Source organism: Palaemon carinicauda, chromosome 38 (assembly GCF_036898095.1).
Source record: "Palaemon carinicauda isolate YSFRI2023 chromosome 38, ASM3689809v2, whole genome shotgun sequence".
Lineage (NCBI taxonomy): Eukaryota > Metazoa > Arthropoda > Malacostraca > Decapoda > Palaemonidae > Palaemon > Palaemon carinicauda.
The window spans coordinates 4917213-4939501 of NC_090762.1; the positions used below are offsets into that span (position 1 = coordinate 4917213).

General features: G+C 34.7%; 1 protein-coding gene across 1 annotated transcript in view; it reads left to right on the forward strand.

Moving 5' to 3' along the window:
- The window catches only part of LOC137630041 (uncharacterized), an 86364-nt gene that overhangs the window by 31072 nt on the left and 33003 nt on the right, over positions 1–22289 (forward strand). The window contains exons 4-13 of the mRNA XM_068361533.1: positions 7913–8045; positions 9041–9114; positions 9399–9668; positions 9926–10044; positions 11305–11389; positions 11567–11662; positions 11921–12093; positions 12226–12438; positions 14378–19328; positions 20336–20551. Of these exons, the coding sequence (XP_068217634.1) occupies positions 7913–8045; positions 9041–9114; positions 9399–9668; positions 9926–10044; positions 11305–11389; positions 11567–11662; positions 11921–12093; positions 12226–12438; positions 14378–19328; positions 20336–20551 (6330 nt within the window). The remainder of the gene's footprint in view (positions 1–7912; positions 8046–9040; positions 9115–9398; positions 9669–9925; positions 10045–11304; positions 11390–11566; positions 11663–11920; positions 12094–12225; positions 12439–14377; positions 19329–20335; positions 20552–22289) is intronic.

A 22289-nucleotide genomic window follows, 5' to 3' on the forward strand; every position in this document is an offset into this window, starting at 1 on the left:
ATATATATATATATATATATATATAATATATTATATCTGTGTGTGGAGAGAGAGAGAGAGAGAGAGAGAGAGAGAGAGAGAGAGAGAGAGAGAGAGAGAGGAGAGAGAGAGAGAGAGAGAGAGACACATGTATTAAGCTTAATACGTTATTCTACTATCCCTTTAATTGCAATGGAAATTGCTGTAACAAGAAAGGAAATAAAATTCTATCTGAATAAAAGAAAATGTCAGCTGTACTGTGGACAATACTCTCAAAAGGGTAAGTTGCTACCCAGAAAGTCGCCTCTACTAGGAGTCCCCCAACGACGTAGACCCCTTTTTCTCATTCGTGTAAAAGTCTGAAGTCTCACATCTGATCCTTCTGTGTTCGATTTTTACGGACGTCGAAAGTAGGGGTCGGGTCGTACTATAAACTATCAAGGGACTTGCTATAAAAAGCAAGGGTGTGCCGTCAGTGCACCTCCAGCGAGGTACTGTAGGTATTGCTTAAAGGTCTTTGCAACGACCTTTTGGTCCTTTGCTGCACTCGGCTTTCTTTTCTTACTTCTTGCTGTCTAATTAATAACTTTTACTTCATTGTGCAACTGAGAAGATTTCTTCTAGATGCATGATGGGTAATGAATGGCCTCCTAGGCTCCAGTGCCTTGTCTTATGTCTCAAGTTAGTAAATCTAACAATTCAATCCAAAGTGAGGTTTTTAAAAGTCTTTCTGGGACTGGCTGTGAATTTGGATTTTCTCTTGTATTGCGTTTGTTAATTTTTATTAGGTTTTTTCAGAGAGAGGCTAGATAGATTAAAATTTGTTTGGATCTCAGAGAGAGAGAGAGAGAGAGAGAGAGAGAGGAGAGAGAGAGAGAGGAGAGAGAGAGAGAGAGAGAGAGAGAGAGAGAGAGAGAGAGAGAGAAGAATTCTTGTCTTATTTGTCTTTTATATTAACCGAACATTTATTCACCTTGACGAAATAATCTCTCTTCTCTATCAGATTAATTTGCATTTTTGTCTGTTTTATCCGTATAATTTTTTTTTTTAATTCTGAGGATGAATTAGACTTTCAAATGTCCTATTTTATATTTTGCAATTTCATCAACATTTATCAATAGTAATTAACTTAAACTTTACAATTAATTTTACTTTTTTCTTTTTAACATCTCTTCTAATGTCTATAGACATTTTTTCTTCATGTAAGGTGATTAAAGGTCCATAGCTTCTTTCTTTCTTCTCTTTTCATATTTTTTTTTTTTTCATTTTACGTTTTTCTTCAGAGCTGGCTAGAAAGGGTTGCATATCATTTTGTCTTCATCCTTTAAAAATCAAAAGTTCGCTAAGACAATAATCACCAGATGTACTGAGAACCGTAGATGCAGTTTAACAAAATTTGAGAACCTTCCATATTAAGATCAACATAATTTGAGAACCTTCCATATTAGGATGAACAAAATTTGAGAACCTTCCATATTAGGATGAACTTGAGTTATCCTGAGAAGGAAATACGGTAGTAAAAGAGACTTGTTTTTGCATAAAGATTTACCAAGAGTTGTGTGTGTGTATATATATATATATATATATATATATATATATATATATATATATATATAATATATATTATATATATATATATATATATAAAAACACACGACCCTTGCGCCCACAAACAAACCCCCATTTGTATCTGCATTTATTTAATATCCCATCAATCTAAAATCTTATTCCCTGTTTCTGTGTGTGTGTGCGGCGCGCGCGTATGTAAGAGGAAGAGATGAACGGATGTTCTATTGTTGAAAGTACTGGTATTGTTATATAACAATATGCTCCTATTCCTTATTCACCTCCGGTTGAAAACAAGGCCGCATATATGATTATATCCTTGAATGCTTTGAAAACAACATTTCCATGACATCAGATAAATAACTATAATGGTCACAATTAGTCATATGTGATTTGCTTTTACTGAATATTTGGGCTTATTTGTTATTATTTTTAAAGCTAACTACTGCACTATAATTGTTCAGTGGCTACTTTCCTCATGGTAAGGGTAGAAGAGAGACTTTAGCTATGGTAAAAGCAGCTCTTCTAGGAGAAGGACACTCCAAAATCAAACCATTGTTCTCTAGTCTTGGGTAGTGCCATAGCCTTTGTACCATGGTCTTCCACTGTTCTTGGTTAGAGTTCTCTTGCTTGAGGGTACACTCGGGCACACTATTCTATGTAATTTCTCTTCCTCTTGTTTTGTTTAAAGTTTTTTTTTTTATAGTTTATATGAAATATTTATTTTAATGTAACTCTTATAGAAAATATTTTATTTTTCCTTGTTTTCTTTCCTCACTGGGCTATTTTCCCTATTGGGACTCCTGGGGTTTATAGCATCCTGCTTTTCCAACTAGGGTAGTAGCTTAGCAAGTAATAATAATAATAATAATAATAATAATAATAAATAATTTTATCATTTTTTATTTAAAAGTTCCCGTATATGTTTGGTTGAGTGCGATAAAATACTGGGCTACGTGAATAATGCTGAAAAGATATTAAGGCTTTTGTATCAAATGCATAGTAGAGACAGACATTGGCGAGCATAGATAAGAGTCTTGTGTCAGAAGTAATATCATTGGTTTATTGAATCACTTGGTATGAAAATGAGAAATTGGTGCAAGCTGAAGTGTTTTGTTTTAGAATCTGTTTGTTCGGTGTCGCACATGATCACTATTCAAAATCTCAATATCCAGGATTATTTTAACAGTACCAGCTGAACTCGGTTGAGTCCCTTGTTAGGCTGGGAGGAACGTAGCGAGTAGAGGTCCCCTTTTTTGTTTTTGTTTCATTTGTTGATGTCTGCTACCCCCCCAAAATCGGGGGAAGTGCCTTGGTATATGTATGTATTTTAGCTTCTGTTATTCCTGGTGTTGCTAATGTGTTTACATAAGATGACTACTTGTTCGTTTTCAATGAGATGATGTGCGCAGTTTTGGCAAGTATGAAAAAGTTACCTCCAGTGGTATTCTTAACAAAAAAAAACGTAAATATCTCCAAAGTATTCAAGTACTTATACTGACCGGATTGGTGTTGAGTTTTGTAATTTTAATAGACATTTGTATATATTTAGGAATGGTTTCAACGTGTATTCTCTCTCTCTCTCTCTCTCTCTCTCTCTCTCTCTCTCTCTCTCCTCTCCTCTCATCTCTCTCTCTCCTCTCTCTCTCTCTCTCTCACACACACTGAGGGACCTGGGGGAACCCAAACAAAAAATAAGGTAAGGGTAAGGCTCTCTCTCTCTCTCTCTCTCTCTCTCTCTCTCTCCCTCTCTCTCTCTCTCTCTCTCTCTCTCTCTCTCTCTCTCTCTCACACTGAGGGACCTGGGGGGAACCCAAACAAAAAATAAGGTAAGGTAAGGGTAAGGCGCTCTCTCTCTCTCTCTCTCTCTCTCTCTCTCTCTCTCTCTCTCTCTCTCTCCTCTCTCTCTCTCTCTCTCTCTCTCTCTCTCCAGGGGAAAAAGTTTATCAGTATAATGAAAATTTGCGGAAATATGCTCATGTTTGAAGGTGATCTTGAAGAAACACAGCATATGGGAATAAGTGAATGGAAATAGCCAGGGACACAGTAAATGTCTGAAGCCATATAAAAGAAAAGCTTAAGCTGTTGTGGTGACTTACTGCTGATAGATAACTGGGATGTGAATGCCTGGCAATAAAATGTCAGATCTTTAACAGTTAATACAGTGAAGAACGCGGAAGTTAGATTTTGTCTGTGGAACATTTATTGGTGAATGGGTAAAAGGAAATTATTTATATCTTATCTGTTTGATTAGTACTTACTATAATGAGTAATTGGGACAAAATTGTGATTATTTTCATTATTATAAGTGTGGCAGAATACTTATAATAATAAAAAAGAAGATTTTTGAATTTTTATATAACTCTTTCAGTTATCATTTACCGAAATAAATGACAAGTATAGCATAGACTAAACATAAACGGTAAATAAAGGAAAAGGAATTACTGAATTTGGATGTAAATAACTATTCTGATGTAAGGCAGAAACACAGGAAGCAGTCCAATTCTCTCGTCCCAATCCAAGAAATGGGAATGAACTCTTGCTGTGGATTCGGTTGAGTGACGTAGAACAGTCTTTCATCTCTCATTGGCCGGAACTATTGTTTGTTCTTCTCCGTTAGTTTTCTTCGACAATCAAGTTTTTACCTTTGCCCTTTTCTTTCCTTTAGCGTAGTTTTTATATACGTGTTTTTATTCGTTCTCCAATTTATTTACTTAATTTTGATTGGTCTCGTTTCTCTGACGTGTTTTATAACATGTTCTGCCGTGTTTTCATGTTTATTTAATGTTGATTTTTGAATGACATTATTACCAACTGCACCTTAATGCTCGTAAGCTTCTAAATTTATTCTTCACAGAATTTGTCATGCTTTAGTAGGCTTGAAGTTGTAAATCATTCCCAAATCAAGTTAAGCTGAACCAAGGAATACACACACACACACACACACACACACACACACACACACACACATATATATATATATATATATATATATATATATATATATATATATATATACATACATACATTATTTTCAGAATAAAAAAGACGAAAGCATACAATATACATTGTTTTATCAATTCTCACTGCATTTTACATAATTATACAAAACCTTATCAGTAACTTGTCGGCCTTCTTTGTACATGGTTTACCTTAAACACTTTTTGGACTACCTACTGTATATATTAGGTGTCTTTGTATTTTGAAAGTGTTCAAGCTATCAACCCCTCATAGGTCTCCTTATCTCCAATGGAAGGACTCCCTTATACCCTATATGCAAAGCAATCCTCTCTCATGACCTATGTAGCGGGCCTTTTTCGGGAGAGGATTTGACTGGTTAGAGTTAGACCAAGACCAAGAGTAGGACTTGCGTTAGACCTGGTTAGACGCACAGTTTTAATAGACAATATTTTCTTCCCGTGTACTGCACTGATCAGTTACCTTTCTTTATTTATACTTCTAATATTTGTAAATTTTTCTCTTTCCTGTTTTCCGCATCTTACAATCTTATCCTAAAAGATTCAGACGAGTCTATTGTTTTCTTTCTTAGTAAGACCTTCTCGGCTCCATTGTAATTTCTATATTTTTTGTCCGTGCCTCGACTGAAAAGATACATAAGATCCCCCACCTTGTCGACCTTTTGTACTGAAAAAAGGAAAATAAAAAATAATTCTGAGAATTCACACACCGAGGGCACTTTGGGCTTAGCGGGCAGGTGCCGTCTGTTTGTGTACGTGAACGCTATGCGTGAATGCACTCTGTGAATCCACTCTGAATCCCGCTTTCGAAATTACTGCTGCGTCTTGGTACCAGCAACCAGCCGTAACATATTAACCAGCCAACGCAAGTTTTATTAACATCAGAATTTCAGTATTCATCTTTAATGTTTCCTTGGCCTTTATAAAATATAGTGTTTGCTATAGAGTTTCAGCTGAGTCATATTCCTTTTATATTGGGTGCTGTGGGACAATCATTGGAGGTCTTTGTATTAAATGGAACTGTCCTCAGGTGACCGATGGGACTTTTGTACTCGTTCGTGGGTGGTCTTCGTGATTTTTTGTTGATGGTCTTGAATTGTTGTTGCTCTGTTGTTGGTGAGACTCCCTTTAAAGAGAGGGTTTTACATGATGGAAGAAGGGTGGCAGAAGTTTTTTTTTTTTTTTTTTTTTTTTTTTTTTTTTTTTTTTTTTTTTTTTTTTTTTTTTTTTTGACAACCAGACGATTCATCAAGTTCCCCCCCCCCAAAAAAAAAAAAAAACTAGATATATTTTTTGACATACTAAAGTATCATTTTAAAAAAAGGGCAAAGTACTTACACCAATAGAATCTTAAAGGAATGGCAGAGTCTATTTATGCAATGAATACGCACGTATCCATACATGTGCTACTACAAATGTCGCCAAATTTACTTATGGAATTGATTAGTGTAGTAAGATAAGGTGTTTGGTTGGTAATGCTGTTGACATTTTTTGGGAGTTATATTTACAATAGATATTTCCTTTCTACAGTTTATGTCTTCTCTATATAATGATTATTATCTTGGGATTTTTTTCTCTTGTAGATATTCTGCTCAATGTATAATGTAGTTAGGCTTAAAAATGTTGAAATTTACCCATTCTGATTTATGTTTTTTTCGTAAAAAAAAAAAAACAATTTCCCCTTTTGTTTAAGCATTATTCACTTCATGTGATTGATGTTTTCTTTTAATTTTAAAAACAATTAAAATAACTGTTATTCTACTTTTAAACTTGTAATGCAAAGCTAGATTAAAAAAATGGATTTCTGGTATTCTGGATGCCTTTCATGTACCGTTTATTCATTTTCATTTTTCACTGCCAAGTGAATTCACAATCGATACTTTTATTTACTGTACATGGGTGATGTCACTGCAGCCATATTATGGTCAACATACAAGGGAAAATGATGGTAGATAAGATTTTTATTTTTTATTTTTTAATTAATTTCAAATATTTTGAATTGGAAAGGAAATTTCTCAGGTTTCATGTTGGAAACGCATTGCTCTCTTAGGCCCTCTATTTTAGAACTGCACTTTTGACACTTTGGAAATTTTATTCAGTGGCACTCGAACAATCCTTGTTCCCATTTTATATTGCTCAAGATATTTTATATAAAGACATTTACTGACCTTTTTAATACTCCTTTTCATTGTAGCTTATATCTACCATATAATAAGCTCATTTTAACATAAAGGTGACATTTAAAGTGAATTTGCAATATGGTGCAAATAGATTTTAACCATGAAGGTGACAATTGGCCAACGAAGCTAAAGGTAATTTATTTAATGCTATCCAACAAACTAGGATGATGCCAGATAGAAATTCACGTATAAGAAGTTAATTTTTAACTTAAGAACTAAAGGTAGATAATATTTATTTAACAGATATGAATGAGCAAAGGATGATTATAGATAAATTTATCCAAATAAAATGACAGACTTGAATGGTAAATTGATTGAATAGCGTATTGCTGATGAAAGAATTAAAGAAAGCAATTTCTATGAAATACTAACTTAAGATGTTCTTAAAACGAAAGACATTTATTTGAAAGTATGATTAATGAAAAATATCTCCTGGAATGGGAACAATATTTGTTGTTTGTGATTATTTATCGATGACCTTGGTTATATGAGACTCAGGGTATAGAAGAGTACTTGACCACTTGATTAAGCGGGTCAAGATCCTCATGACCACAATATATATGGAATAGGTCAAGACAGCATGGTTGCATTGAGTATATTTATTAAGTGCCTACCTACTGCCTTTTTTAACTCCACGTTCATAAGAAAGTCAGGAAGACAGTAACTTGAATGACTTGAACCATTTTGTATATCTTTAATGTTCTTGTCACTTATTATTATTATTATTATTATTATTATTATTATTATTATTATTATTATTATTATTATTATTATTACTATTACTAGCCAAGCTACAACCCTAGTTGGAAAAGCAAGATGCTATAAGCCCAAGGGCTCCAACAGGGAAAAATAGCCCAGTGAGGAAAGGAAATAAGGAAATAAATAAATGATGAGAATAAATTAACAATATATCATTCTAAAAACAGTAACAGCGTCAAAACAGATATGTCCTATGTAAACTACAGTATTAACAACGTCAAAAACAGATAGGTCATATATAAACTATAAAAAGACTCATGTCACAGGAATACAAATAATGATTTATGAATAGATCAGTTGAAAGTTAAGTGAGGATAACCTAGTACAGATGAAGGTTAGATAATTTAATGTCTAGGATGGAAATAAGGAAAGTGTGCTGACGATAGATGACAGCATTAACTCGGTATCCGGAGATACTCAAAAGTAACCTGCATCTTCTTTCTGTTTCAGATTAATTTTGAGCCATTACCAGATATCCGGCCTCGCTCTGGCTCCAGGCGAAATCAAAGAATCACTGAAAAAACGTTACCTGCGTCTTTCCCCAACCAGGTGTTGGCTGGACTGCCTACTGATGAATGGTTTGGTAAGTGACGTTTAGAGTTTTGTGATGTTTTCATCTCATGAAAATCCATCGTTAATACAGTATTGCATTCATGATATATTTGGTGGCTTTGAATACAGTTTGCAGTTATTAGTACTGTGAATTTGTTTGGATTTAAGTGCAAATTAGGTGGATGCAGCCATACAGTAACTGAGAGAGAGAGAGAGAGAGAGAGAGAGAGAGAGAGAGAGAGAGAGAGAGAGAGAGAGAGAGAGAGAGGGGGGGGGGTATTAATGGGAATGTTCTAAAGTAGGGAAGGATGCTTGTGTTAGGTCTCAAGAATGTGGAAATAAGCAGATATTAAATGATATACGATGTGCACTCTTTGCTTCATTTAAATTGGGATATTTTCTGAACTATGATTCACTATTGTTCCATATAGTTTTGTTCTTAAACACTTTGACATTTGCATATTGACTGGTGAATATGCTTTTAAATCTTTTATTGTGTTAATTAAGAATTGAATTACTGACAACAAGGAACGTTAAAACTCAATATGTGTCATTTGGAAGTCTTTTTGATGTTGTAGGTTAATGCTGATGTTTATTATCTGTCGTGTAATCTGAAAGCTGCTAGTTACCTATAGTCAATTTCTTTTAGCGATGCATTTTTGCACCGACTCGCAGAGGTGCCCTTTTAGCTCGGAAAAGTTCCCTGATCGCTGATTGGTTGGACAAGATAATTCTAACCAATCAGCGATCAGGAAACTTTTCCGAGCTAAAAGGGCACCACTGCGAGTCGGTGCAAATCTGCCTCGATAAAAGAAATGGACTATAGTAAGGAATCATTAAGACAAATATAGTGTCTTAAGGATGCCTTTAAAGTATTTCTCTAGTTACAATTGAAACATTTGTGGAGGTCATAGAATCCTTATTGAACTTCATGGATTTAAATAATGACAAATTGTGGTTAATTATTATTTTTTAGTACTATGTTTTCCAAACTGATAATTTTTAATAAATGATTATTTTTTCCAGCTGAACCGCATCAAAATTTCCCCCGTAATCAACTCCAGTATGTTAAGGAGATTGGGAAAGGATGGTTTGGTCATGTGAGTAGCTTTTGAGTCCTTTGAATACTGTATTAACAAATTTAAAGATAAATATCATTTCTACACATTGTGTGATCTGTTGTCCATGACAGATTAAATTGTCAATGCTTGACTGTTCATAGCTTTAACATGCTTTTTGTTTTTTCTAGTAATATGGCATATGCTTGAATATGTATTTATAATGACTTTCAATAGTGAAGTGAGTGCTTATATAACTTCATTTGATTTTGTGATGTTAATTTGATGTCTATTTCTTATCACTGATTTATAAACTTAAATTCTAGGTATTGGAAGGAAGGGCCACTGGGATATATAGCGATCATACAAAAGGGGACTCGCCTGTTTCGTCGTCCCTGAACCCTAGCGCTCTTTCACGAGGTCAAACCCCCGTTGCTGTGAAGGTTCTCAGAGAAGACGCAACTCCTACGGAGCAAATGTATTTTCTACACGAACTTCGCCCCTACCGGGACCTCTCTCATCCGAATGTGTTGAAAGTTCTTGCTCAGTGTCTAGAAACAGAACCCTTCTTGATATTATTGCAATTGTGTCCCAAGGTAATGCAATTTAACTTGAGCATTTATGGTTTTGTTTATGCAAAATATTAGTTTTTATGACATACTGTAAACATATAACATGAATGGTTGTCAAGTATTTTAAGTGACCAGTTTCTAGTCTGTCTACAATATATTGTTTCATGTGTTAAGGTATTGTATTGGTTTGATGTACTTCATATAGACAAAACATTATTATTACTATTTTGGAATGTACTTTATAGCTGGTTTTTAATAAAATTATTTAATGTTTTTTTTAGGGAGACCTGAAGGCAGTGGTACGAAATGACAAAAAGCTTACGGATGCTTCTTTGTTACGTATGTCGTTAGATGTGGCTTCCGGACTCCAGCACATGCACTCCAATAACTTCATTCACACGTATGTTTTAAAATCTCCCTTCCTAACTTTTGATACATAATAGTGAATCAGCTTGTAGTCAATATATATCATTTATGAAATACTTCTTACTTTTTATAAATTTTTTTGGTAATAGTTGTTTCTAAGTTAGTGTTAGTGTGTTAACATGGTAAAAGAAGAGCTCCATCTTTTTTTCTTTTACCGTAAGGTCCACAGATCTGTGTTTAACACACATAGGAATGAAGTACTTTTGCAAGTATGAATGGTAAATGTAAAAATCATTAATCAATATTGATCATAATTATATTCTTTATTGCAGTATACTGTACCTCACTGCCCTCATGTAAGGAATACAATACAGTACATTATCTAAAAAATTATGATGTTCATGTTGGTATAGGTAAGAAAAGAAATAGTTAAGGAGACAAATCCTTATCGATAACATACCCAACTTTTTATTATACTTCTCATTTGTGTCTCATCCTGGTATAAGGTTTTTTGGTAGAGAAATTATTACCACAAAAGAAAGATTAGGAATTGGATTTCAGATCTTAAGTTATCTGTAGGAAAAAGGGATCATGGAATCTTGGATGTGGTAGGTATTTTTCCATAGGGAATGGGTATGCTACTGAGTGCTCTTGGGACAAGTGTTTTAAATGCATGGTCTCTTTCAGAGCTTACAGAATAGATACCTTTGGAACAGAAAGAAAATGTTTCAGTGAGCAACTTGAATGTAAGGGTGGTGGTTAGGTTTTCAGGGCATTGATTTGCCCCAGACAGTACTAGAATTGCTCTTGGGTGTACACTTTAGTTAGATGAGAATGTAGACATGATGGTTTTACAGATAGTTATTATATCAAAACAAGTTACTTAACCCTTTTACCCCCAGAGGACGTACTGGTACGTTTCACAAGCCATCCCTTTACCCCCATGGACGTACTGGTACGTCCTTGCAAAAAAATGCTATAAATTTTTTTTTTTTTCATATTGTTGATAATTTTTTGAGAAAATTCAGGCATTTTCCAAGAGAATGAGACCAACCTGACCTCTCTATGACAAAAATTGAGGCTGTTAGATCCATTTAAAAAAAATTTACTGCAAAATGTGCTGGGAAAAAAATAGCCTGGGGGTAAAAGGGTTAACTATCTGTCAAGAAAATCCCTTATATATTTATTTATATAGATGTAACTCTTGAGTGCTTTTTTGTCTGCAAATTGATCGAGTAATAAAACTAAGTTAAGTACATTGTGCTTTGAAAATCATCAGCTTTCTTCTCTGCAGGGATCTTGCTGCAAGAAATTGCGTAGTTGATGAGGATTATACTGTAAAAATTGGTGATTATGGATACAACATTGAATTTTACAAGGTAATGTGATTTACTAATTATACTTGATTAAAAAAAAATAGAATGCTCTGTCTTTTGAGTTCTAGTCAGGAGCTTGAAAATTTTATGATTACAAGGTCCAAAATACTCTTACGTTTATAAAAATACAGTACACTATTTAATATTAATTTATATACCATTTTTGTTTTCTTTATTCAGGCGGAATATTATTGTGCTGGAGATGTTGCATTGCCTTTGAGATGGTGCTCTCCTGAAACACTTAAATGCACAGATACTACGATAGAAACTAAAGAGGTTAGTTTTTAATTTATTTTTAGAGAAATTTGGAATATATGTAATTCTTTGATGTCAAGTTTTCAGTTTTATTTGTTATAATATTGTTTAGTATAGTTTTTTAATCAACATTTTTCCATTAGCTTCAATTTTTTTCAAGTAAATAAAGCTTTACTATTTAAATCATTAATATTTCATGCAATAATGTGTGTGACCTGTTGTTTCCACTCAGAATATCTTTGGTTAGTTATATCATTCCCTGCACTATTTTTCATCTAGGTGACCAAGCCTGCTAATGTGTGGAGTTTTGGTGTAATAATGTGGGAAATTGCTAGTCGAGGACTGATGCCTTACACAAATCTCGATGATGATCGTGTCATACAAGATGTAATTATAGATCAGTCAACCATTCTTGAACCCCCAAAAGGCTTGGAGTTACATGCTCAGAAAATGTAAGTCATAATTTTTTTTTACTGTATTTATAGAATACAATTATTTGTGAAAATGAGTATAATGTCATTATTATTTTTGCTTCACCAATTTTTATGGGTTGTGTTTATCATTGTTAATTTAATTGGTTTCAGATACAACATTATGAAACTGAGCTGGTCTCCTGAGCCGTCACGTCCACCCATAGATCATATTACCTCATTATTATCTCACCTTTGGGAAAACCAATCTGTAGCTTCCCATGATGCTACCTCAACAAATGACTTTGAATTTCGATGGAGTCAGTTACAACAGCGCCAGTCTCAAAATCACAGCATCATTCATGGTGTAAATACGTTGGATTTAAGGTGAATTGCTTACTGGTCTTGAGTATAGTAGAAACAAATGGAATTTCAGGCATATGGGTGTTGCAAATTAAATTACAAACTTATTGATTTTACTAAAACATACTTTCTTGGGTAAAGATAGAAAGATTTTGGAATTGCTGCAGTAAATGATTATTAAATCTTCCCCAACTGATATGAGAAGTCTCCAGTTATACTGTCAAATGCTCTTACCCCCTAAATAATTTTATTTAGAGGGGCATTTCAGTTTTAATGGCTACATTGCATATTTACTGTGTATAAGGTTTGATTAACTTTTTGCTAGGATATATATGCGAACAGGGCTACAAACTGTTTTCTTGCAAAGTACCAGTTTGGTTTTCACATTGTAAGAGAATTGGAACCTGGTCTTCATATCTTACTGATATTTTATTATTCTCTCTGTTGATGTAGCTCTTGATATTATACTTGTTCTTGGTGTATTATGTTATTATCAGGCCCTTTTCACAAAACTTCCTACATGGACTGGTTCATCATCTGGGAAAAACTCATAATTAGCTTGATATGTGACCGTTTCATGCATGTTGATTACGGAACACCTGTGGATAAGTCTTCTCCAGTTGTCTGTTCGGTCCCCTGCACTTGTTTCTTTTGATCAGTAATTATGTGTAGATATTAGTCTATTAAAATAATAAAATACGCTTCTTTATCTTCTTGATTTTATCACATATTTTTGTATATGCTTACTACAAGGCTTTTCAATCTGAAATGGGAAATAACACGTTCAGCCTGTTTAAAGTTTTTTATATACAGTATTCAGTACATATATTCTGAAATAAAATAAACATTTTAAAAAGATCAAATATCGTGACAATTATTATGAATATCTAAATAAAATTTTGATATTTACTAGAAATAATTGTATGAAAGAAAAAAAAGTATCCACATACTGTATAACATCATTATGAAATATGCGCATAACTTCTCTCTAACATTAGGTTATACATGAAAATTGGTAGAAAATTAAAGAAAACTTGTCCTTGAGAATTGTATCTTGCAAAAAGACCAGCATTTTAAATTTTAAACAACTTCATTGCTGAAAACTATACGAAAAAATTAAGTCTTCACCATGATGTTTGAACTTTATTCTTCCTTTTGTCTTTCATTGTTTCTTATTTGAGTTGTTTGAACTAGGATTTTCAAGTTCATAACCTTTAGGGATTGTTGTTGACAACTGGGATTGCTTTCTTTCTTAAAATTTTATCTATTGCTATTGGTCTCTTTCCATCTAAGTGTCCAACTTCATTACGTTTGCCCTGTTTGATCCCCCTCAACTTTCCTTTGTTCATCATTTAAGGGTAAATCTCTGGCCAACCATAGGATAGTTTAGGGAAAATGCAACCCTGTGGTCTGGTTAAACTACTACATTATTTTTTGTTGTTGTTATAATACTGATTTACTCATCCTGCTGCAAGAGTTTGGTCAAGAACTAAGGCACTGTATATAAATTGTTGGCTGAAATATTTTTTGAGATCATGGCTCACTTTGAGTTGGTGGATTTAAAGGAAATGAAAGGTCATTGTCATAGGAAATAGCAGTACTGCACTGTGGTTCAATTTTTTTTTCTTAGTCCAAGTTCTATAATTGCAGTGAAAAATCTTTTAGCTTCTACTCTAAATGCATATTTTTTCATATTGTATTTGTAGGCAATTTAGTTTAGAAGTAATAGTTTTCATTTATTGTTGATGCCCTAATATTAACTGTATTAGAGATGTTTGAGTCAGCCTTAAGAATTCATAAGACATACAGAGCATCAGGATTCGATAAATATTTGTAAGTGTACAATACAAGAAAATCATAATTATTTTTTGAAACTTCAAACTTTTTTTTAATGTTTTAAAGAAACCCAAAGAAAGTAATAGAAACTATACAGAAAGTTAATTTAAATTTTGGGATTTTGCAGGTTTGAGAGTGACTTCAGTTTATCAGCGCCCTGTGGTGGTCACATGGGTGGGGCATTATCTCCAAGCCTTCAGAATCTACATGGCTCCGTCGAAGACTTGGACGCGAAAATGGCTGCCAAATTTGGGTCTGCCATGCCTTCATGGCTTGGAATGGAACCTGGTCAGCCTATGGATAGTCTTACTAGGGAAATAACCGACGCCATCTTGAAGCTAGATGACTACCTTGCAGGAGAGAAAAGCGAACCTAGTACTACAGTGACTTCGCCCGAAAAGGATGGCGTTAATTTCAAATTAGGAAAAGATTCTTTTGTTTCTCATCCACCAGAGTCAAAATTGGTGCATGCTAGTGGTCTCTCATTAAGTGGAAGTGGCCATCCAAGTTTAACTCGAACTTTGTCTGAGGGAGATGAAGAAGGTTTCACTATGAGACTCGAGCAGGGTGAATTTTCTGAAATGGTGCGTTTGAAAAGTCAAAGCGTCCAGGATTTTATGAAGTTGACTGTGGTAGATGATGGAAGTGATTCTGATAATGCTAGTCAGAGGAATTCCTTAGCTTTTGAACAAGTAAACAAACCATTAGCTTCAGAGAAGTCATACTCCAGTGAGGGAAACATTAAAGAAGCTCTGAGAGATATCAGATTTATGGGAGAGTTGGAAAGACTACAAGCCGAACATAAATACTCTATAATAACAGAAGCCAGCCGTGAGAACCCATCATCGATTGAATTCAGAGCTCAAGAATATAATTTTGATAAACCCTTAAGCTCTTCAGATATTCCTGGAGACTTTTTAAATGTTGGATCAACAGACAAACTTACGACTAGTGTAGATTCTGATAACTCAAATAATTTCAGTGATAAACAAAATGGTGAACAGGATCCTTTTTTAGGTGAAGTCATCTCCTCTGCATGTACAGAGGAGAGAATTCCCAATGCCTATCCAATTACAAGTAAGCCAAATGAATCTTCAGAAGGTTCTTTTAACAACGGTTCTGTGGTGTCCAAAGTATTATCAGCATCTCCAGATTTTTTAGTTTCGTCTCGAGAGAAGAAGCCCGTTGCTCTACCAGATATCGTCGTTCACGATTCATCCGTCAAATTAAGTACTCCTAGTCCACCTCCAGAAGAGAGCCCTGTTAAAGTTGTAAATGCCAGTCAACCAAAAGAATTTAGAGTGGTGTTTGCGGAAAACATTTCAGTCTGTGATAGTAATATTAATAATGCAAAAAGAAATGAGTCTGTAACATTTAGTGACAACATTAGAGAGAACAAATTACAAACATCATTATATGATGATAATGATAACCAAAAGGCAGATGATGGGGGAAAGAAAATTAACCAGAGTGGAGATAACATGAATAGTGTCAAAAGGGAAGAACCTACTAATAAAAAAGAAGAAATAATAAAATTTTTGGATTTCGTTCAGGAAAATCCTAGGCTTCAGTTGTCAAGCACACCATTAAAACCTCCCTCTTTCGAAGTAAATCCTCAGGTACTAGCAAGTGATGAACGTAAGACATTAGAGGAGATGTGTATCAGTGAAGAATCTAGCTTGGGAAATACAGATGGTGAAGGGAGTGGGGATTTTTCAAGTGGGGTTATGGCATTTGATCCAGATAATTCAGGAGTGAAACAGAGATTAGTGTTTAGAAATCACAGTGAGAGAAGCCGTCATGACAGTAGTAGTAGCAGCAGCAGTAGCAGTGACAGTAGCAGTAGCAGTAGTAACAGCAGCAGTGACATCGAAAGCTCTGATGAGGAGGATTGCGAGAATGAGAATAATAATATCGAATCTGAAAAGCCAGAAGTGCCCAGTTATAAGCCAGAGCAAATCATTAAGGGTGAGGAAGTTGTCATTGGAGCCTTAGAGGATTTTTCCCTCGACTTATTTAAGGCTGTGAAATCCACAGAACCACCCTTATCTACCAGTAAGCCAAAGGAAATTGCGAGTGATTTATTGTCTGAATCTAGTAAAGATGGGATTAAGCATGTGGATAAGATAGAATATGATCTCGAAAAATGGAATGAATTTCTTGGAGACAAGTTAAATCAAGAAAGGTGCGAGTCTGATGTCATTTTTAAAGAGAGTATGACTAGTAACTTTGATATTAAAATGGATGATTCAAAGGATCTATTGGGTGATACATTTAATGTGACTTCTGCTGGTTCAAAACAAAATGAAATGAATCACCAAATGCAATTGGAAAAAACTGAAAAGTCAATGTTGGACCTAAGTAGCACGTTTGAACATAGCACTTGCGGTGAAATTGAAAAGATATTAATAGATGAGAGCATAGAACCAGTTGCCGATACAAGTCGGCCTGTTGTTAATACAGATTTATTTTTTGATAATTTAGACTTGACCACTATCAGTGATGAGGAAATTTGTAAAGAAAGTGCTGTAAATGAACCTAAGCCAATTTCTCCAAGTGAACTTTTAGAAGAGTCTAATCAGTTACAGCCTAAGATAAATGAATCTTTAACAGTGAAATCTCCTTCAGTGGCGACTGAATTGACATCAGGCAAAACCTCAGAATTGCTCCAAATTCCAGCAAGTAAACTGGCTGAATCCTCTTCAACGTCGGGTTTTGTTGCGCAAATGTCTGGAAAAGATGAAAATAGTTTCTCTTTAGATTGTAGTGATATGCATAAAGAAAAGGATGGTAACTTTAAAGTTCATGAGAGTTCTTGCACTTCTGACATCTTGGATTCTTTTACTTATAAGAGAGAATTGTCAGTTGACAACAGCTGTGATATCATAGAGGGGGTTGGCATGATTAATGTGGCACAGTCTGCTGTTAGTACTGAACCTAATGATGGAGGTAGTCATGGTCCAAGTGAAGAATTGGGGAAATCAGGGGGTGTCTCAAGTGATTTGTTTGGAAAATCAACTGAAGATAAAGATGTTGTTGATAATGCAGCTTTTGCCCGGAAGATTTCTGATACTATTGTAAATTATGCCGAAATATCACAAACACAAGATTTGTACAATGAGAAGCTGGACACTTCTAAAACTAAGGATCCACATGTTTTAAATCTTCAAAATATCAAGTCTCTTACTTCCTCAGAATCTGAGCCACTAGTATTAAAATCATTTGGACCAGGTACCCAAACAAACTTAATTCTAAAGGATGATGATGATTTATCTCCTAGTGCTTATCAGGGAAAGTTCAAGGCTGGAGATTGTTGGTCATCTAGGGAAAGTCAGGACTCTGCTGTGGAACCTGATGAAGCAGAAAATGGTGAATTTTGGCAACAGCAGATGATGGCATGGCAGCAGGCAGCATTTCAGACTCGGGAGCTTTTACAGCAGGCTACTTGTAGCGGAAGTGATGCTACACTAGCAAGTTTAAAGAGTTCAAGGGAAGATCTGGAAGCCAGTCCCACAAGTGATACATCATCCTCAAAAAGTCATTACTCCTCTACAGACATGCTAAATTTAGATGATGAGGGTACATATGTATCTTATAATACTACAGATGATGAAGAAGTTCTCGGCTACAAGCCAGAAGATATCAATGCTTTACGTGCTGAGCTTAGCTTGAAGTTGGGTGGCCTCCAAGATGAGACAGATCATTTGGAACCAAACGAACCTGATGATCCTTCGTCAGGGGAAAGAGAAAATGTTGTTATTAATTATAGAGGCATTGTCACAACAACATTGTCCCCAATCAAGGAAGAAAGTTTTGTAGATGAAGAGGATTCTCCAGTCAGGAAAGTTAGCATAAGTAATAGCAGTACCGATTTTCCCATGTCAGTAAGCTTGGAGCTAGAGAACCCATTGAAAAATGCACTTTCTGATATTTTAGATAAAAGTGATGGCACATTTGTTGTTTCTAAAGAAGAAAATTGTGTTTCTGGTGGTAAAGTTGTTAGTTTAAGTGAGTTTGCTTTCGCTGAAGATGTAGAGGAGACTGAAGATGCTGAAGCTGGTATAGTGAGCACCAACCTTACTTTATCCTGTGCCATTGAACAGGATGCACCAACTATATCAGAAGTTAGTGTGGGTGAGAAAGAAGAACCTAAAAGCTTAGAGAATACCCACAATAGTCTAATTCTTGAAGATCTAGAGGGTGACAATGGCCCTTCATCAATACAAATATATGAAGGTGACAATGTTGATGGTGATGATGTTTTGGTTGTTGACACTGTCACTAATGAGGCCACAATTGTGGAGGGGGGAATACCCAGGAGCCATTTGGCATTTATAACTGATAAGCAGCAGCCAGATCCATCAGATGTTGAACCCTTTCCTTATGATGATTCTGATGATGTTGCACCAGAGTCAATTCCTTCAGTAAGTAGCTCAAGGTTTGATGAATTGAGGCACCAGGAGCAGCTTTTTACCAACAAAACTTCCTTGGAAAGTCACATAACTGAAGCGAATGAATCTAAATCAGGGGAGGGATTAGTAAATGGCTTTGTTACTTCTGATGAAAACATAGATAAAGAAGAAGAAAACAGTGGAGTAGGCTCAATTTTTGAATCTCCTCAGGGAATTCAGGTCCCACATTACCATTCATACTTCACCTCAGCTTTGAGTACTATATCCCATCCAAATGCAAGTCTAGAAGAACCACCCATGTTCGAGCCTGTAGAACACATCTCTCTCCCGTATGACGTGAATTATCCAGCCGCAGGAGAGCACATGCAAAGTTTAGAGGCTGTTTGTGAAAAAGAGGAAGATAAGGAAATTAAACAGGACAGTGGTGATGAAGATGAACTAGAATCAGAGCGTCCTATCAAATTGAATTTTTTAGGCCGATTATACTCTGATGATTCTGAAGAGGTGAATGGGAAACCTAAATCCAGTATTGAAGAAGAGCCACCTTTACCATCAAGTTCAGAGGAAGGAACTGTTGCTGCCAAAAGTGAAGATGCAGAAGCTTCTGATTTGAGTGATCTTAACAAGATGAGCTCTGCGGAATTTTTGGCATCAAAGAAATATCAGGTAAGAAAGAATCATGATTGAACTGTTTGAAGTAGCCATGCATGATACCTGCAGATTTCCTTTTCAAGATCTACTATGTACCATATCAGACTTTGTTTTCTAATGTTATATTCAATATTCAAATCATTAAGAAGTTAGTATTTTACAGTACAAATCACTGATTACTCAAAATACAATGAAAGTTTAGCTGAGGTAGGTGATAGACAAAAATTATCGGTCTACTACAGCCCAATAAACCTCAGTGGATTAAGTCTGTTCACTGTTTAGTCGGGCATTATGCTGATATGTTCATAGTAGGTGACTAGATTATTAGTTTTTAACTTTTTTCATTGTCCTTATTACTTTTTTTTTACCTCAAGTGTGGAAATGATGCTATACTGGTATCTTACTTATATTATTTCATAGAAAAGTGAATAATCTTGAGCCTTATTATTCCCTACTCCACGTCTTTTTTACCTCTTTATACATTTATACTACTTTACTATAATATGGATTTCATTCATAATAAGTCGGTGCCACATTATTGTATACAGGTACTTGTATTTCATTATCTATTTTGTTTAGTCTTGTCAATATATTAAGGTTCAAAGGGCATATCTAGATAGAGTAGAGATTTAAGCCATGCCATGTCTAAGTATGATTTATCTGACCATAAAAGTTTTTTTTTTTATTTTCTGTGCCATGCGACAACGGCCTTGTGGTCTTAAGAGATGTGGTAGATGTAATTTTATTGGGAACACTTGAGAAAAGGAAGGCTGGGGAGTAGGAACATCTTGTATCTATACCTTCTGTTTTAAAGTCTAAGAATTTGTTTTACCTGATTTACTCTCCAGTGCAATCTTTCAATTGTTCTGGGATCATAATCATTCTGTTTCAGGAAGGTAATGTTTACTCATTCCAAGCTTAGTTTGTAGCAATTTATATTTGAGGGGAGGGAGGAATTCAAGATTGTTTACAATATCCATGGCTTGGACTCATGCAGTATGATGGATTACATCTGTTTTCAGATAAATGAAAGTGAGGATATAGAAGAGCATATAGTAGTAGAACCAGGTTTTGATGATTCAGAGGATGACGATGATGGCGTTGCTTTAACTCCTGGAAAGTTAAGCAATGTGCAGTTCCGTATGAACAGCCGAGATCCTTGCTACACCCCAGACTGGGAAAGTGACTCTGAGAGTGATGAGGACAGTTCTTCTACCAGTGGGGAATTTATGTGGAAGGTAAGTGGAAATGTGTAGCTTGTATGATGCAGAAATAGAAATGATGACTGTATATGCCCTCTAAAACTTCTCTGAACTGGTATTAGATGGTAACTGTAGTTTCCAAAAATGAGTGTGAGATGTGAGCGAAAAGTGGAAATAGTGTAATATCTGTAGTTGTTTTGTTAACAGATAGGATCATTAGGGTTATTTCAAGAAATAATGTCTAATAAGCAACAATGTTTAAAGACTCTAAACATATATTAGACAGGAAAACTTGACTTACAAAAGAGAATATAAGGTTTATGAAGGGTTATGGGCTCCTTGGTTTTGTCAGTGATTGGAATAGGTAAATGTTACTTATACCTAGAATGGGGATAGTTTTACTTTATAGATAGTATCGTGGGTTTGTTTATACAGATAACTATTGTTATTTCATATAGGATTAATCTCATATCAAATACAGTAGAAATTGTTGATAAACTTCTTATTCTTTTATTACTTCAATCAACTACAAAATAATTTCCCAGTCAAGGTTGGCCTACTCGAGTAGATAAAAGTTGGCTGTTCTGCATGATGGTATAAACATTTGATCTTGTTTTATGTTGGATCAGAACAATATTTTTACTTTTCTTTTTTTCTTCAAAGCAAACCTATTAATCTTAAAAGTACATTATTCAAAGTCCCATTTGATTCCCAAGGAAACAAAAAGAAGTCCTATTGCACTTCCTCACTGAGAATTCTGAGATATGCGTCACCCAATTATCTCTTTCCATGAGGATTGAATGTGAAGCAGCAAGACTTCTTGTTTCTTTGAGCTACCTATGTGCACAGGTAGATGTTAAATATTTAAAATTTAAAGACTGCACTTGATGTATACTGGAGTGCTCAAATTTTTAAAGTTTCCATCCCCTACGTGCCAGGGGGTATTTGGGGTGGAATTTATCAAGAATCTAAAGTTATTGTACCATGAGATATTTGGGAATTCTGTCCCACATCTGCTGTGAGACCTCATTGAAGTTTAGCCATATTCCATGAATAAGTCTTTTCAGGATGTATTTAATTTTTTTTTGTACTTGAGGAATTTTTATCAAGCATTACTGGTTAACAAGTCCAAATGTATTCTAATCGTGATATTCTAGACGGTTTATTTCCTTTAGAACTTTTATATGCAATGAAATTTTTGCTACATGCATTAACATTTTACAGATGTTTTATCATCTCTGACTTTATTTACATTCCTGGTATACCAGGCTTCTCTGTTGCATTATGTAATTAGCAATTTTCAAGTTCTCTTTTACTTTGATACAGTGCAGATCATCAAATTCTTCATCAATAATGCATTCATATTAAGTTTTTCTTTCATGGGATAAGATATTTCTTCAGTAATCTCCTTTGTCACCTAATGTGCTTTCTAACGAGTTCCTATGTAGTCCAGTGTCTCCTATTTTTATAATTTCTCCATGGTGTCTGACACTTTTAGTTGGGATTATTATTCTCCAATTAGGAATTTAAATGTTAACAATTGATTTATCCGCAGACTTGAATGAAAAGGACAAATTTATTTCACTTTTGAGTGGCAAAAACATTTTAGGTCCTTAAGAATTTCTGTAATATGTTTTTTTATGGATTTGATTAATAGTAGAGTATGATTTGATTAGTGTATTACGTTACATATTGAGGTAAGGATTATGTGTACTCTGCAGTACTGTAAATTATGTTACTTTCTAATAATACTCCTCTGCAATCCTCTTCATTT